This window comes from Lactuca saligna, chromosome 3 (assembly GCF_052625555.1).
Source record: "Lactuca saligna cultivar CGN05327 chromosome 3, ASM5262555v1, whole genome shotgun sequence".
Taxonomy (NCBI): Eukaryota; Viridiplantae; Streptophyta; class Magnoliopsida; order Asterales; family Asteraceae; genus Lactuca; species Lactuca saligna.
Window position 1 is genome coordinate 51,189,220 of NC_136419.1, and position 19,150 is coordinate 51,208,369.

The 19,150-nt window shown below is 35.0% G+C and overlaps 1 protein-coding gene across 1 annotated transcript; it reads left to right on the forward strand.

Moving 5' to 3' along the window:
- Positions 1–3,105: 3,105 nt before the first annotated feature.
- LOC145036518 (serine carboxypeptidase-like 50) lies at positions 3,106–4,683 on the forward strand. Its single transcript, XM_078984974.1, has one exon. The coding sequence runs from the start codon at positions 3,163–3,165 to the stop codon at positions 4,507–4,509; it is 1,347 nt and encodes a 448-aa protein (XP_078841100.1). The 5' UTR covers positions 3,106–3,162; the 3' UTR covers positions 4,510–4,683.
- Positions 4,684–19,150: the final 14,467 nt, after the last annotated feature.

Sequence of the window (19,150 nt, forward strand, 5' to 3'; positions counted from 1 at the left end):
TGTATGTAAGAAACGAAAAACACAACAAAATCAAACCACAGGGACGATCCGAGTGCAAAAATGATGTTAGGGACCAAACATGCAATTTTTACCAAACCATAGGAACGATGTCAATAATTTACTAAAAAATAAATGACTTTTTTTACAGATAAATATTATCTTTGTGATGCCGTCGATGCAAACATTCGAGGTTTTATGGCACCGTACCGTAATGTGAGATATTGGCTTGGAGATTTTCGTCGAAGACGTGCATTAACGAATAAAGAAAAATTTAACCATACACACGCAAAACTTCGGAATGTCATTGAGCGTTCTTTTGGTGTCTTGAAAGCATGAATCCCTCTATTGAAGAGGATGGCATCATTCTCATTGGTTACACAACGAAACATTACCCTAGCATGTTTTGCGCTTCATAATTTTATAAGAAGAGAGAGACTACGTGATGAGTATTTTGCACGATATGATGAACCAAATGTCTTGGTTCGGAATAACAATGTAGTCGTCGATAATGATGAAGATGAGATTCCAACACATGGTACTGCAGCGGACCGTGAATATATGACCCAATTACGGGATGAAATTGTCGAACAATTGATGCAAAATATGGAATGAGAATTATTAAAGTTTGGTTGTATGAATTTTATTTAAAAATATTATTGTAAGACTAATTTGTTTGTTTGAATTTTATTTCAATGCTTTAAGACTACAATTATTAAATTTTTGGTATTAAAAAAACTATTTTCGATTTATTAAGTTACTTTATTTTAAATTTTTTAATATCTACAGCAGCCTACAGATGTTAAAAAATAAACATGCTTCTCATTACAGTCTGCAGCACTTTGGTCCACCTCTTCTGCTGCAGAGGACTGCAGAGATGGTCCGCGGACTTCAAACAGTTTCAATTCGGAAAAACAAACAACACCTTACTTATCATATCTGGGATCATATCCAATAAGGTTTCCACTGTAATATCATTACAACAGCCTTATTTAAGCAACCTTTACTTTCTTCTTGTGCTCTTTCTTTATCAACCAACATTCATACCCATACAAAAAACTGATGTTACCGTCGCCTTGTAGATTTTTTTCTAGACAACCTTTTTTGTGACATGAAACCCATGCCATCTCACCCTTTGATGCGGGTGAAGTCATTATGTTCACCACTTTACTTATGGATTATAAGCTCAAATACTTGAAACTCTCTTTTGGTTGTCAAACTTGATTACCAATACAAAGTTCTACTTTTTCACTGTATGCATGTTCCTTTTAAAATTGCACCATATATTGTGTCTTAATTATGGTAATCCATATACCATTTTCTTCCAACGATGCCTTTCATGTATCCAACCTAGTATCTATCACCCATAATATCATTAGCAAGAAAATACTTCATAGAACCTCTCCTTGAATCTCATGAAAAATTATGTCTTTGATCAGACCTATAATGTAAGGACTAAGCTTGGATCCTTTGATTAAGTTTTTTTATTGGGATGAACTTTGTGTCACCAACTATTTGTTGTGTGTAAGCCTGAGAATGATTTTTTTTTATGCACAAGATCTTCATATATTTATTACTTCTTTTAATGGTCTCAATGATTCATAACTATTGATTACTGAATTTTCAATAATAGATATATTTTCATCAAATAGAATAAATATACATACAATGATGGGATGTATAATAAAAGGTGACGTATACATGAGCCTATACAAGTATCATGGGTATGGTTGTCATGTTTGAACTGGACCAAAACCCAAGAAATAAAGGCTATAGAAGCCCTTTGGTGAAGATATCGAAATACTAAGACATTGATGGAACATGTAGAACTCTTACCCTCCTAAAGCGACTTGACGTCATGTGAAGTGTTTATCAATCTTAACATGTCGGGTTCGATGACACATGACCGGGCTTCAGACATGTAAACTACACTGACATTGTCATGATAAAAAGTGGTTTCTTTGGTGGGTGAAGTGTGGAGTTGGAGAAACCAACATCTCTCAGCTATAACATTGGTGTTGCGTGGATATTTAGCCTCATCATTGGATGTGGAAATCATGCACTAACACTTGACTCATTTCTTGTTTCTCAAGAAGAAGCTTGAAACGTGCTTATAAAAATTTAGAAGAAAGGTTCAATGTCGAATAAGTGTTGCATGGTACACATATTTGGAGGATAACTCTTTGATCATATATGTAACATTGTTTATCTCGGGTATTATGACACCAATCTTATCAAGTAGGTCCTTGTCAATTTTAATACATGTACAATATGCACTAATCGTGAAATTTCCAATGCTAATGTTGCGGAGTTCATTGTCGGGTTGAATGATCTTTGTGTCTTTATCTTCACAGAATAATCAGATTTATCCGAACTTGATTGGCCGCATTTCGTTTGAAAATTATTTTGAGTAAGGTTTGGGAAACGTCCCATTGATCCAAAGCTTTAAGAGTAGGTTTTCTTCCATTCGGGTTCATCACATTTCATGTTAGGGGCATCACATAAGGTATTGATGTTATTAATCACAAAAATCTAGTAGAGTTGGTATAGAACATCACATACCAAGCATCATAATTTAGGTGATCAATGTCAAAATGAGAGGGCGTAGGCTTTTATGTTAGTAAGGCCACATGGGTTCTCTAAAGAAGGAGATTCGTTATTGTCCGTCATGACTAGGGTTTAAAGGAGATTCTCTAATAATCAATTTCCCTCGATGGATATTTTCCCATTAAACATAATAAATAAAAATACAATGATTATACAATAAAACACCCATTTATGAGTATATGCTTAGTTTTGATATTTGTATAATTTCTTTTGAATGACAAATAATTCTGAATTTTATTTATGTTTATAACCGAGACTTAAACTTTCAGTTTTAAAAAGAGAAGACAACATTAGATACTATTGGACTAGAATCCATTTGGTTAATATTTGTATAATTAATACTAAAACATTTCTAACCTAACAATTAAAGTTATAATTAACTAAAGTATATTCATATTTTTCATAAAGAAGGATAAAAAGAAGAAGAAAAAAAAAGACATTTAACGTATATAAAACCAAGGACCGCAAGCTTTTTGTATTCTGCTTTCTCCGCCCGAGCAACCATCAGCCTTACAAAATGACAAACCGATCAAAAGACATCCCACTCATCTCTCGTCAATGGAGTCAACACCCCTCAAACTCCTCCTCTTCCTCACTCTCTTCCACCACCTACAACCACACTCGTCGGCGTCAACACTCCCCAAAGAAGCTCTCCCCACAAAATCCGGCTACCTTCCGGTCAATTCCACCACCGGGTCCGCCATATTCTATACCTTCTATGAAGCCCAGAATTCTAGCACTACTTCTCTTTCTGAAACCCCACTTGTCATTTGGCTTCAAGGAGGACCAGGTTGCTCTTCCATGATCGGAAACTTCTACGAACTCGGTCCATGGCGGGTGACGGCTTCTGGCAAACAAAACGTCGAACATCTTGCCCTCGAGCCTAATCCAGGTTCTTGGAACCGAATATTCGGCCTTCTTTTCCTCGATAATCCCATCGGAACTGGTTTTAGTATCGCTTCGACGTCTGAAGAAATCCCGAGAGACCAACACGCTGTAGCAAGACATCTATTCATCGCCATCAGAAAGTTTATCGCTTTAGACCCGTTGTTTAAATCTCGTCCAATCTACATTACAGGTGAGAGTTACTCTGGAAAATATGTCCCATCAATTGGGTATTACATTCTCAAAAACAATCCCCTGTTACCCGCTTCTAAACGGATCAATTTGTACGGATTGGCCATCGGAAATGGATTAACTCATCCGGAAACCCAAGTCGCCACTCACGCTATCCATAATTACAATCTTGGTTTAATCAATGAAAAACAGAAAACCCAAATGGAGAAACTTCAAACTGAAGCTATCGAGCTAACAAAAGCTGGTAATTGGAGCGATGCTACAGATGCAAGAAACAATGTGTTGGAATTTCTGGAAAGCGTTACAGGTCTAGCTACTTTGTATGACTTCAGGAGACAGAGTCCTTATCGTTCTGATTGGGTAGAGGAGTTCTTGAAGAATCCAGAAGTTAAAAAGGCATTAGGAGTGAACGAATCCATGGTGTTTGAGGAATGTAGTGATGTGGTTGGAGCAGCGTTGCATGAAGATGTGATGAAGAGTGTGAAGTACATGGTGGAGTTTGTTGTCAAGAACACTAAGTTGTTGTTGTATCAAGGGCAGTGTGATTTGAGAGATGGGGTTGTGTCTGTTGAATCTTGGGTGAAGAAGATGAAGTGGGAAGGGATTGGGAAGTTTTTGGATGCAGAAAAAGATGTTTGGATAGTGAATGGTGTTCTTGCAGGGTACGTGCAAAAATGGGATAATTTGAGCCATGTGGTGGTGTTAGGTGCTGGGCATTTTGTGCCAACTGATCAAGATGTGAATTCTCAAACCATGATTGAGGATTGGGTTCTTGATAAAGGTTCGTTTGCTATCAAGAATGCTCAAAAGTTTTCAGTTGATAGTTGATCATTAAAAGTTATTATTGTTGTTGTTGTAAAAAGAAAACTTTGAAATAACGCTCATGACTTCGATCTATAGACGCGAGTCTTGTATGATGCTTGATTACTAGCGACCACATGTTTTGATATGTGGAAATGTTTCGGTTGTTTTTCTTTCAATAAGTTGTGTATTAACGATTTCTATCCCGATAAAATATTATATACATAAGGTTTGTTTCCTTATTTGATTAAATAAAACGTGTGAACAAAACTATAAAACTATATGATCATCTTACCCTTACGTTCAAAAATACTATTCACACTATTCATCTATTTAACACAACTCCACCGTTTTAATATGACATGAATTGTAAGGGAAAAAAAAAAGCAAAATGGAAAAAGATTAGTGATTCAATATACCCTATCAAACGTAGGTGTAGGTGTTGTTTGCTTTTCGGAAACGAGAAGCGAAAACGGCTGAAGTATGTGGATCACATCTGCAACCCTCTGCAGTAGAAGATGTGGACCAAACAGCTGCACCCTATAATAATAAGTTTGTTTGTTTTTTCACCTCTGCAGACTGTTGCAATAAACTGAATTTAACTACATAATAGTTAAAACTAAATCTAAGTAAAAATAATTATTTAGTTTAATCACATGCAAATCAAATATAAAGATCATTGTGATGATATGATTTTTAAAAAGATTTATATGGAAGAATTAAACATAATATTTGCTAAATAACAATTAATAAAATTGTTAATTTAGTTAAAAGATCTTCATTTTTGTTAAAAACATTTAAGAAGATAATTATTTTCCAGTAACTTCAATAAATTTAGTAATTTTAATGATTAATTTTATAATTTATTAATATTTTATCACTGATAACATAACAAGAAAAATATTTATATGAAATTTACCAACCGGTTTTTAAATTATTTGAATATATGTAAAATATACTCCAAATGTTTACATATTCTTCAAATATTATTAAAATAATAAACATGTTTTTGAAAAGAAAAAAAAAATAAATCTAATTTGAATAATATAACTTAAATTAAGTGAGAATTGGTTTGAAGATGATGGTCTAATATTGCGCCATGCAGCACACGCAACACCTAAGTCATTCAGTTAATATTAAGTTAAACACACACACACACACACACACACACATATATATATATATATATATATATATATATATATATATATATATATATATATATATATATATAGAGAGAGAGAGAGAGAGAGAGAGTGTGTGTGTGTGTGTGTGTGAGAAGTTCATTTGAGACCATGTTGATTTTGTGAGACGTGAGGACGTGATCCTAGCCTCTCATCTTTAAGATCAAAAAATCTAAAATGCAAAATAAAAGGAAAAACCCGAAAAAGAAAATTTTAATTATTATTTTTGTCATTTTATTTAACCAAAAAAATATCGTTTTTTTAAATATACGTGAAATATTCTAATAAAATATTGCACTGTAAATATTCAGATATAATTTTTAGAATGTTGGAATATTCTACTATTCTACACTAGAGTTGTTCGATATGTTAAAATATTCTAATATTATTTGTAGAATATTCTATTAGATTTCTTTGAATAATATTCTAACAAATTTTGTTGTAACTTTTATACTAGAATATTTCACAGATATTTTAAAAAAACATAATTTATTTTTTTATTTTTTGGAAAGTATAAATGATGAAAATAATATTTAGAAAAAAAATAAAGAATTTTCAATTATTTTGCATTTTAAAAATAATTTTTTTGATCTCCAAAATAAATGAATAAGATTGCATCTCATGTCTCATAAAATTTAAAGGTTTTAAATGAATCTCTCTCTCTCTCTCTCTCTCTCTATATATATATATATATATATATATATATATATATATATATATATATATATATATATATATATATTAAGGATCTTTTGCAAACCCATACTTTCACACGAACTTTTTCATATGATTTGGTTTTTTAAAAAGTGACTTAAGGTATTAAATTGGTCATATGGAAGTCTATCTGCAAAACGAATCTCAAAATAATATGCACGCATTAAAAGTACATATATGCACAAACATCGGAAGTGTATATGACCAACTTATTGCTTTAATCATATGATTTTTTTTTTTTTTTTTTTTTTTTTGCAAATGTACTTCTATATGACCAACTTACTGTTTTAATCATTTTTTTTAAATTCACATGAAAGGGTTCACGAGGTTCATATGATTTTGTTTTTTAAAAAGTGACTTAAGGTATTAAGTTGGTCATATGGAAGTGTATCCGCAAAACGAATCTCGAAAAAAATATGCGCGCACTAAAAGTACATATATGCACAAACGTCGGAAGTGTATATGACCAACTTATTGCTTTAATCATATGATTTTTTTTTTTTTTTTTTTTGCAAATGTACTTCTATATGACCAACTTACTGTTTTAATCATTTTTTTTTAAATTCACATGAAAACGTTCACGAGGTTCGCGGAAAAATATGAATTTGCAAAATACTCTCCCTCTCTCTATGTGTGTGTGATATATATATATATATAAAGTGTTTAACCTATTAAGTTCAATCAATGAAAAAAAATGTGGAAACAATGTTTTCTCTCATGTAGTGAAAAAAATTCTTGATCGTAAAATTATTTATTATTAACAAAATAAATTCTTGAAGATTATTCCATGGTCTCATAAAAAAACCATGTTCACACGGTATGTAGATTTGTAACATCCATAAAACTTTGAAAATTTTAAAACTTTTAAAAAATCCAAAACTCATCATTTATTACAAATTGTTTTCAAAATAAGTTCAACATTAGAGAAATCCCAAAATCATGAAACAAATATGAGAAGGTGCACGATCACGTCTTCTCCTTCCCGCAATCCTCTGAAGTACCTGAAACATAATCCAATACTGTAAGCCTAGAGCTTAGTGAGTTCCCCCAAAATATCAATCACCATACGAAACCCAGAATAATATCACAAACAACAGTATGTATATAGGGCCTTCAGCATGATTGGAATGCCCCACCGGCCTACAGTCCATCTGGTACGCCATAGAGCCTTCAGTCTGATTGGAATGACCTACCGGCCTATAATTTATCTGGTACGCTCACAGAACCTTCAGCTTGACTAGTACACCTCACCGGGCCTTCAGTCTATCTGGACTATTCTCCGGGCCTTCGGCCTGACTGGTATGCCCACTAGCCTTCACTCTATCCAGGACGCCCTAGGTCTGTTGGCCTTCAACACAAAGCGTGTACACCTTAACCCAACCACATATAACATGTCGACATATACATAACTATTAAACATATAACAAGTCAATCAGACAAACACACAGATCTTATAGATCACTAAGCATAACATCATCCTATTATCAGGACACAAATCTAACGGATCACTACAATACTTAATCATGCAATAATCAGGATAACAATCCAAAAGGGTTGACCTTGGTGCCTTCGACCCAACAAGTATAGTGAGGAGCACTCACCTCACAAGAAATGTTGAACTGGTAGAACCCAACTCCAAAACTCAGCTCCAGACTCAAATGCCTACAACCATCATGTGACCAACCTTACCAAAACCCCGAAATACCCAAAATGCCCTCAAAAGTCAAACTTGGTCAATCATGGTCGAAGTCAAAGTCAACAGTCAAGGTCAACAATCGTTGTTGACATAACTCGTCGAGTGCACCTACCAACTCGTCTAGTTCCTTCTATAATCAGAGAATCAAGAGAACCCTAGCCAACTCATCGACTTGGCTAAACAACTCGTCGAGTTTTCCCAGCTTAACACATTCGGTCCTTTTTCATCAAGTCTAACACTTTAAAATGGAGATTTGGTACCTAAGAGCTGAAAAACCTCGTAACGTTGGTAACTTTACGTCCACATGAAGGAGGCCTATATCTTGATAAAGCTTGCAACTTTAAGTCCAATGAGGCCATAAGACGTTCAGATCTGGAGTGATAACTTCATGAAGAACCCAACCCATGAACAATTCCAAAAATAAGCCAAATATGACAATAAATTTCCAAGAAAGAGATCTAAGCAATAGATAATAAAGGTGTCGACTTTATACCTCAAAATGGCTGCCACAAGAGAGTAGGTTCTGGATCTATAGCCCCCTTTCAACACAAACCATTTCAAACTTCAAGCTTTTTTAAAAGAACACCAAGAAATCACTCTTTAAGCTTACACACACATAAATATGGAATAGGATGCAAGAACTAGGGTTTTTTGGACAGAGAAGACTGATAAGGAGGCCACCTAAAGGGTTTAATGCCTTTAAATAGGGTGCAACACCCTAAAAATTAGGATTTCTTAATCAGCCACCAACTCATCGAGTTTACCCTCACCAACTCGTCGATTTGGTCCAAAAATATGCGCGGCCTAAGGACTTTCAACACGTAGGGTTGAGGTTATCAACTCGACGAGTTCAAAGGGAAATTTTCCTTTTTAAATTATTAAACCTCATACCTAGGAATCTGGATGTTACAACTCTCCCCCACTTGGACTAGGCTTCATCCTTGAATCCTGCTTTGATGAATAAATATGGATAATGCTCCTGCATCTTAGCCTTCGGCTCCCAGGTCCACTCGGATCCCCTCTGATGCTGCCATTGTACCTTTACCAAAGGTCCCTCCTTGGTATGCATAACCTTAACTTTCTATTCTAGAATAGCTACCATTCTCTCGATGTAGTTTAGGCGCTCATCAACCTGAATATCATCCAATGACACTACTACATCCTCTTCCAAAATGCACTTCCGCAACTACAAAACATGGAAAGTGTTGTGAATCTGACTGAGCTCATACAGAAGATCCAATCTATAAGCAACCTTTCCAACCCTGGAAATAACCCAAAATGGTCCAATAAATCAGGGACCCAGCTTCCCTATCTTCCTAAAGCAAATGACACCTTTCCAAGGTGAGACCTTCAGTAACACCATGTCACCGACCTAAAACTCCAACTCAGATCAACGACGGTCGGCATTGCTCTTCTGCCTACTCTGAGCAATCTGCAATCTCTGTCTGATCTGCTGGATCATCTCGGTAGTCTACAGGATCACCTCTGTCCGACCCATGATGTTGTGGCCAACCTCGCCCCAACAGACTGGGGTGCGACATCACCGCCCATATAAAAGCTCGAAGGGTGGAGCACCGATGTTAGAGTGAAAAATGTTGCTATAGGAAAACTCAGCAGGAAGTAGGTAGGAGTCCTAACTCCTACCAAAATCAGTAACGCAAGCCTGTAACATATCCACGAGGGTCTGAATGGTCCGCTCGCTCTGGTCGTCAGTGTGCGGATGATAGGTTGTGCTGAAAAGCAGGCTCTTGCCTAGTTCCTACTGAAACTTCTACCAGAAACGGGAGGTGAACTGAACATCACAGTCTGATACAATAGAGACTAGAACCCCATGGCGAGCACGATCTTGCGAATATACACATCGGCTAACTTCTTAGCCGATAAGCTCTCCCGAATTGACAGAAAGTGTGCACTCTTGGTCAATCGGTCCACAATGACCCAAATAGCATCAAAACCTCTTGTCGTCATCAGCAACTTGGTAATAAAATCCATCGATATATGCTCCCTTTCCACATGGGCACCTCCAGAGGCTACAACTTTCCATGCGGCCTCTGATGCTTAGCCTTGACCATCTTGCAGGTCAATCCTCTCTCGACGTACCAAGTTATCTCTCTCTTCATGCATGGACACCAATAACTCAATATCAGATCATGATACATCTTGGTGGCCCCCGGATGGATAGAAAAACGAGACTTATGAGCCTCCTCCAACACAATCTGTCTGACCCCACCAGACACAGGAACCGACACCCATCCGCAATGGGTCAACAAACTAAGACTGTCTGACACAAATCTGGTGATCTCACCCATGATCCTCTCAATCTTCTAGTTCTCCTCTCAAACACGCTCAAACTAAGCATCCCTAATCAAACCCACAAGTGGAGAATCCACAGATATCCTCATACATATCACCCGAACAGAAGATCCATCCGACTTGCGGCTCAGAGCATCCGCCACCACATTCGCTTTACCCGGACGGTAAAGGATCTTGTTGTTATAATCCTTGACTACGTCCAGCCACCTGTGCTGCCTCATGTTCAGGTTAGGCTGATCCATAATATGCCTCAGACTCTTGTAGTCCGTGTAGATAGTACAGCAGACTCCATAAAGGTAATGTCTCCAAATCTTGAGGGTGAAAACTACCTCCCAAACTCAAGGTCATGTGTGGGATATCTCGTCTCATGCGGCTTCAACTACCATGAAGAATAAACTATCACTTGTCCTCTCTACATGAGGAGTGCTCCCAAGCCGATGATGGATGCATTACGGAAAACCACAAAGTTCTTAATTCCCTCATGGAGGGTCAAAACTGGGGCCTCGCAAAGTCTCTGCCGAAGGGTCTCAAATGCGGACTGATGCTCAGGACCCCACCGGAAATCCACCCCTTCCTCATCAGATGAGTGAGGGGTACTGTATTCTTGGAGAAATCCTGAATAAATCTCTGGTAATACCCCGCCAAACCCATAAAACTCCTGATATCCGAGGGAGATTTTGAAACTTCCCACTGCATCACTGCCTCGATTTTGGCCGGATTGACCAAAATCCCATTTTGGTTAACGAGGTCTCCAAGGAACTGAACCTCTTGCAACCAAACTCGCACTTCGAGAACTTAGCATAAATTCGTTCTCGCCTCAAAACCCCTAGAAGCTCGCGAAGATGCTCCTCACCCTGCTCTCTCGTCTTGGAATACACCAAGATATCATCAATAAACACAATCACTGAGCGATCGAGCATTGGCCTGCATACCCGATTCATCAAATCCATGAATATCGCAGGCACATTGATGAGCCCGAATGACATCACCACGAACTCCTAATGCCCATAACGATTCCGAAACACAGTCTTCTCCACTTCCTCCTCCATGACCCTAACCTGATAGTACCTTGACCTCATATTAATATTAGAGAACCAAGATGTTGCCTATAACTAGTCAAAGAAATTACCAATCTACAGACGGGGATAATGGTTATTCACCGTCAACTTGTTCAGCTCCCTATAATCGATGCACATCTAGTACGATCCATCCTTATTTTTGACAAATAAAATTGGCGCACCCCAAAAAAAGAACTGCTCGAATGGATGAACTGATTGCCTAGCAACTCCTGCAACTGAGATAATAGCTCCTGCATCTCAGGTGGTGCTAATTGGTATGACGCCTTGGCAATAAGGGCCATACCTGGGACAAGGTCAATCCTGAACTCGACCTGCCTTACAAGAGGCACACCGGGTAACACCTCCGAGAATACATCAGCGAATTCTCTGACGACCAGAACATTTGAAACTGAAACCTGATCCCAGCCTCGTGTATCCACCACATACGCCAAATAACCCGCACACCTATGCTGAATATACTGCTTAGCTTTGGTTGTCGAAAAAAATCCTGAACCCATCCTAATGCCCTCTCCATAAATAACCAGCTCTCGCCCACTTGGGGTTCGAACCACCACACGCTGACCCTCGCAGTCGATGATGGCACCGAAATGACTCAGCCAATCCATACCCACGATCACACAGACATCCCCTATAGGAATAGGGATCAAATCAATCGGAAAGGATACCCAAATATTTCTAGAACGCAACCCTGATAAACCGAAGAAGCAAAAACCCCATGTTTGTTGGCGAGAGAAACTCAAACGGACACTCCAACTCCCCTTATGGGGAAAACAAACTTCCTGCACCCGAGTCAAACAACACTAAAGCAGGCAAGGAGTTCACTAGGAATGTAACTAAGAGAGGTACAAACATATGAGAATAAAACAATCATAATCAATAATATAAGAGATAGAAACATACTGGTCACAACATATGGTGCTACTCTGGCCTCGTCGGCAGTAAGCTGCAAAGCACGACCTTGAGCCCTCCAGGGCTCCACCCTGACCTGACTCCCATTAATGATCCTCAATGTAGCTTGGCATGGGAGCTTGTGCTGGTGAGCAACGTACAGTTGACCTTCACATGGCTAACTTGGTCACACTGTTAGAAAATCCTCAAACTCTGAACCGGGGCGTTTTGGTGGCAGTTCCTCGCATAATGCCCCTTATTGCCACATTTGCAGTACACACCACCAGATCGACAAGCTCCAACATGAACCTTCCTATACTTCCCACAAATGTGGCTACATTGACCTACAGACCTAGAATCAGCAGCCTTGAACCGCTTTGGAGCTGATTACGACTGTGTCGGGGCCTACCTCTACTCCTTCAACTGAAGCTCTATCTCAAGCTCACGCCGCCTGGCAGCCTCCTACAAATCCCAAAAAGTATCACACCGCTAGGTAGAAACAAACTGCATGATATCCGTCTTGAGCATGCTCAGATAACGGGTCATCTGAGCGTGCTCTGAAGTAAACTTAGGTCAAAACATTGCCCTCTTAGTAAACATCTGGGTAATCTCAGTCACTAACTCTGATCCCTGCTTCAGGTCTAAAAAACTCATGAGCCAACCTCTCTCGATCTACCCCAGGAATGTAGTGAGTACGGAGCATCTCTCTAAACTGATCCCATGATACCGTAGCCCTCTGCTCATAAGAAAAATTAAAACTTTTGATCCTGTAACAAGTCTCCACCAATCTTTTGCTCCAGACTTCAGAAGGTTCAGAGCACACTTGACCTTCTGGTCAGCAGGGCATGAACACGTGAAGAAACACCCCTCCATATTAAATAGCCACCCCATGGCTATGATTGGATCACGGACTCCATCAAAATTCGGGGGCTTCGTATTATCGAAGTCCCAATATTGAAAAATCCTCCATGTCCCAACACCTACAGTTGCCATGGCTGCGGAGGTTGCAACAACAGTCGTCTCGACAATGGTTGTGTAACGATCATCAAAGAACTCGATCATCATGGTCTTGATAGACTCGAACATCTCTGGAATCTGATCCCTAACGATGACCACAACCTCCTCATGGAGGATCCTCCTGATCCTGGCATCTAACTCATCTGACTGTCAGTCCCTGATCCCGACCCGGATCCAATCTCAACTCGCCTAGTAGTCACCATACTGAAAATACACCAGGAATATATCAGATAATCCACATAAATAATGGAGAACCAACTCTCAACGAAGTCGTGTGACTTCCATGCTATGCGTACAGGTCTTGTGTTTCCTGTAGTACGAGCCCATACTACCTTCCACGTCTACCCGTATTTGTCTCAAGGATCATCAACTCTCCCTAACAATACTCAAAATCATAAACAAACACTTAGTCCTCACTCCCTATAGGAAAGGCTATACATCGCACAACCGGACGACTGACCCTTTACGACTCAACAATGAAACTTCCACCAACCCTGCAACACTTGTGTATGGTAGCCATACATAACACTGGACCCTATAGACATTCAAATATCTAATCCTACCCTAAGCCCTTCATCAAAGAAGAACAAGAAATAAGGCTAAACCAAACATTCTGAGGCTATAAGATCTTAGTTATATATGTGACATCTCCAAATTCACGGCCAGAAAAGAATGATTTGTTTATGTTTTATTTGAAAATCAGAGTATATTTTTAAAGAAATATATTTCAGAATTTGTTCCCAAAAATATGATAAAGAATTTATCAAATCATTTCCGTAGAAATGTATTATATTAAAAACCTTGGGATATCATTGTTAATACAGATCAAAAACATAAACATAAACAACATAGGCATTATAATATCTATTTATTCTAGTAGCCTATAATCCATTGATCTCTCATCAGATCATCACTCATGTGCTCTCTTTACACTACCTGTATATGAGAAAACAGAGTGGGTCAGGCTTGGGAGCCTAGTGAGCACATAGGGTTTTCAACCCGTAATAAATAAGTTTATTAATTTCATCAACCAATAATAACCTGATTGCCCATTCCCTTTATCCTCACTTTACGTCTATAAAACACCTATCGTAAGGGACCTAGCCTAAGGATTATCATCAGGATGGACACTATTGCTAAGGGGTTTCCTCAACAATAAATGTATGTAAGGCAACCATGAGGGGGATAGAGAACACCGGTGAACACATCGTTCACAAACACCTACAGGTTGCGGGCCTGCTAGCGTTCCACTTGACTGTCTAGAATAGTCTGTGGTCATCATCTATACTCTTCTAGATGACTAGATCAACAACAACATCGAGGCCTCTCATCATTTTATCACATACCAACTATTTCATCTACCCATGTTTTACCCCAACATATTTGTAGATATAAAATACATGTACATTTTAAATCATTTAAAACATGTATAATAGTGTTCATCTAACATAGATAACAAGTATACAGACAATATGCACACATAGCATGTAATTTATATAAAATACTCCATATCTATGCGTAAGATGAAAATAAATATGCACTCACATTAGTAGTGTGAGTAGATAGAATCTAACTAAAAACGGTCAATGGCTCGTGTTCGTCGGACTCGGGACGCGGAACGGCTTCAGAAAATGAGAAAGTGAAGGAAGATTTGGTGTAAGAAGTGAATGAGGTCGAACTTTCTATTTATAGGTTGATTTCGGCCCATTTACGTCGTGAGAATTCATTGCTCACGTCGTGAGCCATGGCTGAATCACCTCGTAGCTTCGACATCTGCGTTATAGGCTTGAATAGTGTCCGTTTGACTCCTCACATCATGAGAATTCATTTCTCACGTCGTGAGCTTTTGAGTTATCGAGCGTGTTTGGCAAAAGTAGTTGTTAACTGGAAGCGGGTAGCGGTTAGCTGGTAGCGGGTAGCTGGTAGCATGTAGCAGGTAGTTGGTAGTGGAAAGCTGTAGCTTTTATTTGTTATATGAATGTTTGGCAAAAGTAGTTAGAAGCTTTTGAAATATATAAAATTACATAAAAGGACAACTGATTAAAAACAAATAAATATATAAATATATTTTTAAGGGTAATTATGGAAATTGATTTCAAAAGTTCAGGAGCACTTTGTTAAATGCTATAAGAAGTAGCTTTTAGAATCGGAGCGTTTTGTTAAAACTAAAAGCTAAATGCTCGTACTGCCAAACGAAACCTTTTGTTTAAACTAGAGCGTTTTATCAAAAGTCAAAAGCTAGAAACTCCCAAACGCTTCCAAAATCTCATTGCCAAACACGCCCATCGTTTCCATAGACTTCTAGCTTCGAAATGTGGCGTTTTGACTCCTCACGTCGTGAGAGAAGAGGCTCACGTCGTAAGTCCAGTCAAATTAGGTTTTCTAACACGTTTCATGCTCTTAGACAGCTGTATCTTCGGAAGGTCATAACTTTTGCATACGAACTCTGTTTTTGACGTTCTTTATATCCACGCGTAGGTGGAGAGGTACTCTACAACTTTCATTTAGACCCCTAAGGCTAAAAAGTAGTTTATAATAAACTCACTTTCTATGATTCTCGGTGTTGTGCCAGTTTTGACACGAAACTTCAACAGGTCATATCTTCTTCGTTATAACTCGGATTTCGGCGTTCTTTGTATCTCCAGAATCCTTGTACCGATCACTACAACTTTCTTCATAGATATTGGACTTATCTATTATTTTATTGTTGATGCTTACTTTTATTCTTAACTTATTTTATCTTATACCTAAGTATAATGCACACAATCACATAATATTCAAATAATTTCATTTTATTACTTCAAAGTAGGTTATAATTGTTGACCCTAACTATTACACCATTATATTAATGCTTAACCTAGAAACACGGGCGTTACAATATATAACCATGATCCATACACTAAGCAGCTACAATAATGATGTCAATTTCATAAAAGAAAGGCCCTAGGCTATTAGGCATCATATAATCATGCAATTCCTAAGGATCCATAGCCTATCACTAGTATGTTGTTCTAACATATCACAATAACAATATGGTATTTTGAGGTTTACTTATTGGCTTCGACTGATCGTACACATTGCATCCTCATTTAGTATTTTGAAAACAAGTTTTGAAAATCTTTTCCTTAGTTTGAGACTAGATTCACATGAGTACTCCTCCAATTCACTCAAACCACATACATTTGAAGCCACCATGACTTTTCAATTTCTTTCTAATAATTATTATAAATTTGTTAATAATGTTAAATTAATACAAACACTAAATTCTAATCATAAATTAACTAAACTACTATATTAAAATATCATATTTTATTTCTATTTATAAAATCATGATTTTAACTTTTTAACATATTATAATTAACTTATTAGTTTAAATATGTTGTCGTGTGATCAGTTTTAATTTTAAAGTTACAACTTTAGTATAATTTACGAGTTTATGCAAAATAGTTAAGTTATTAATTTCAATATAATGTTAAATGATCAAGTTAAATTAAAATTAAAATTAATCTTGAAAAAAGATCGAGAGACTATTTTATAAATAGTTAAAATTTATAAATTATTTAAACCTAAATTATAATCATACATTAACAAAAAAAAAAACATTAAACTATTTTTTATAATCATTAAAAAATTTCAAATAAGTAGTTTAAATATAACTTACAATAACAACAATTATAAGTAATATTTTATAAAAAATTATAATATTATCTTTAAAAACAAAAACAATGTTTATTGTTTTAAATAATTGCAATCAAAGAAACTAACAATATTCATCAAATAAATTAAAAAAAAATTAATTTTTGAAACCAAATTAAAATAATTAAGAGATTCTAAATATATTATTTTAAATAACTTACAACAACAATAGTTAAAAGTAACATTTTATATAAAAATTATATTGCTATCTTTAAAAACAAAAACAATGTTTAATGTATTAAATAATTACAATGATAGAAATTAAAATCTTAAGCAACTAAAGTTTTTAAAATTAATTAATCATAACAACAACTATAAATATCATTAAATCATATATTATATTTAATTTTATTCATAAGTAATCTTTAGCTAGAGACCATTAAGACAATTACAATTAAGAATTTTAAAAAATTCTACATTGTCATATAATTCAAAACAAACAATGTTTATACCAACTTATTATAAGATTTATTACATAAGAGTTAACAACATTGATATTGATATATTTAAAAAACATATATGGGTAAAGATTTTAAATATATTGTTGTATTTTGCGTAACGCACGAATATTCGTCTAATGTACTTATAAAAAAGACATTTTTACCTACACCACATACATTTAAAATCTCCATGACTTTTCAATTTTTTTTTAATAATTATTATAAAGTGGTTAATAATGTTAAATTAATGCAAAAACTAAAATATAATCATAAATTAATTAAACTACAATATTAAATTATCATATTTTACTTCTGTTTATAAAAATATAACTTTAACTTTTTAACATATATTATAGTTAACTTATTAGTTTAGATATGTTGTCGTATGTGAGTCATTGTCATTTTAAAGTCGCAACTTTTGTATAATTTATGATTTTATGCAAAATATTTAAATTATTAATTTCAATATAATGTTAAACGGTTAAATTAATTTAAAATTTCAGTTAAACTTGAAAAAAATCAAAACTTTTTTATAAATAGTTAAAAGTTATAAATTATAGTGTCAAACCTAATTTGTAATCTTAAATTAACAACAAAAAAATCATGAATATAATTTTTATAATCATTAAGAATTTTTTAAATAAGTAGTTTAAAAATAACTTGCAATAAGAATAGTTAAAAGTAATATTATCGAAAAAAATTATAATGTTATCATTAAAAACAAAAACAATGTTTGTTGTTTTAAACTGTTACAATAAAAAAACTAACAATTTTCATCAAATAAATTTTAAAAAAATTAAAATTTTTAAAACCAAATTAAAGTAATTAAGAGTTTTCAAATACGTTATTTTAAATAACTTAGAACAACAATTGTTAAAAATAACATTATATTCAAAAAATTATATTGTTACATTTAAAAACAAAAATGATGTTTATTATGTAAATAATTACAATGATAAAAATTAAAAGTTTAAGCAAATAAACTTTTTAAAGTTAACTAGTTATTACAACTATAAATATCATTTTTAATTTTATTTATGAATAACCCGTAGGTAGAAGTCATTAAGATAATTGGGATTATATAATTTTAAAAAATGTTTACATTATCATATAAAATCAAAACAAACAATGTTTATACCAACTTATTATAATATTTATTATATATGAGCTAACAACATTATCATTTATATATTTAAAATATATATATTTGTGAAAATTTCAAATATATTGTTGTATTTTTTGTAACGCACGAGTATTCGCCTAGTATAGCTAAAAAGAGAAAACAATACATCTTCACCGACAATTATATTAGTTAAAAATCTTTCATAATAAATGAAAATCATTTTTGACAAATGTCATATTCTTATTGCATTTGACACATATCATTTTTATTTTTTCCAGTTTGTTAAATTCCATATAATATCTAATATAATAATTATTATAAATGAATATCAATTCAACAAATATAAGTTTCCTTTTAATTTTTAAGTTTCTAAATTTAATCCAATTATTTTATTTGTTTAAACATAAAATAATAATAATAATAATAATAAATTAAACATTACTTTTAAGGGTGTGTTTGACACAGAGCTTTTGGAAGCGTTTGAGACCTTCTAGCTTTTAGCTTTTGACAAAACACTC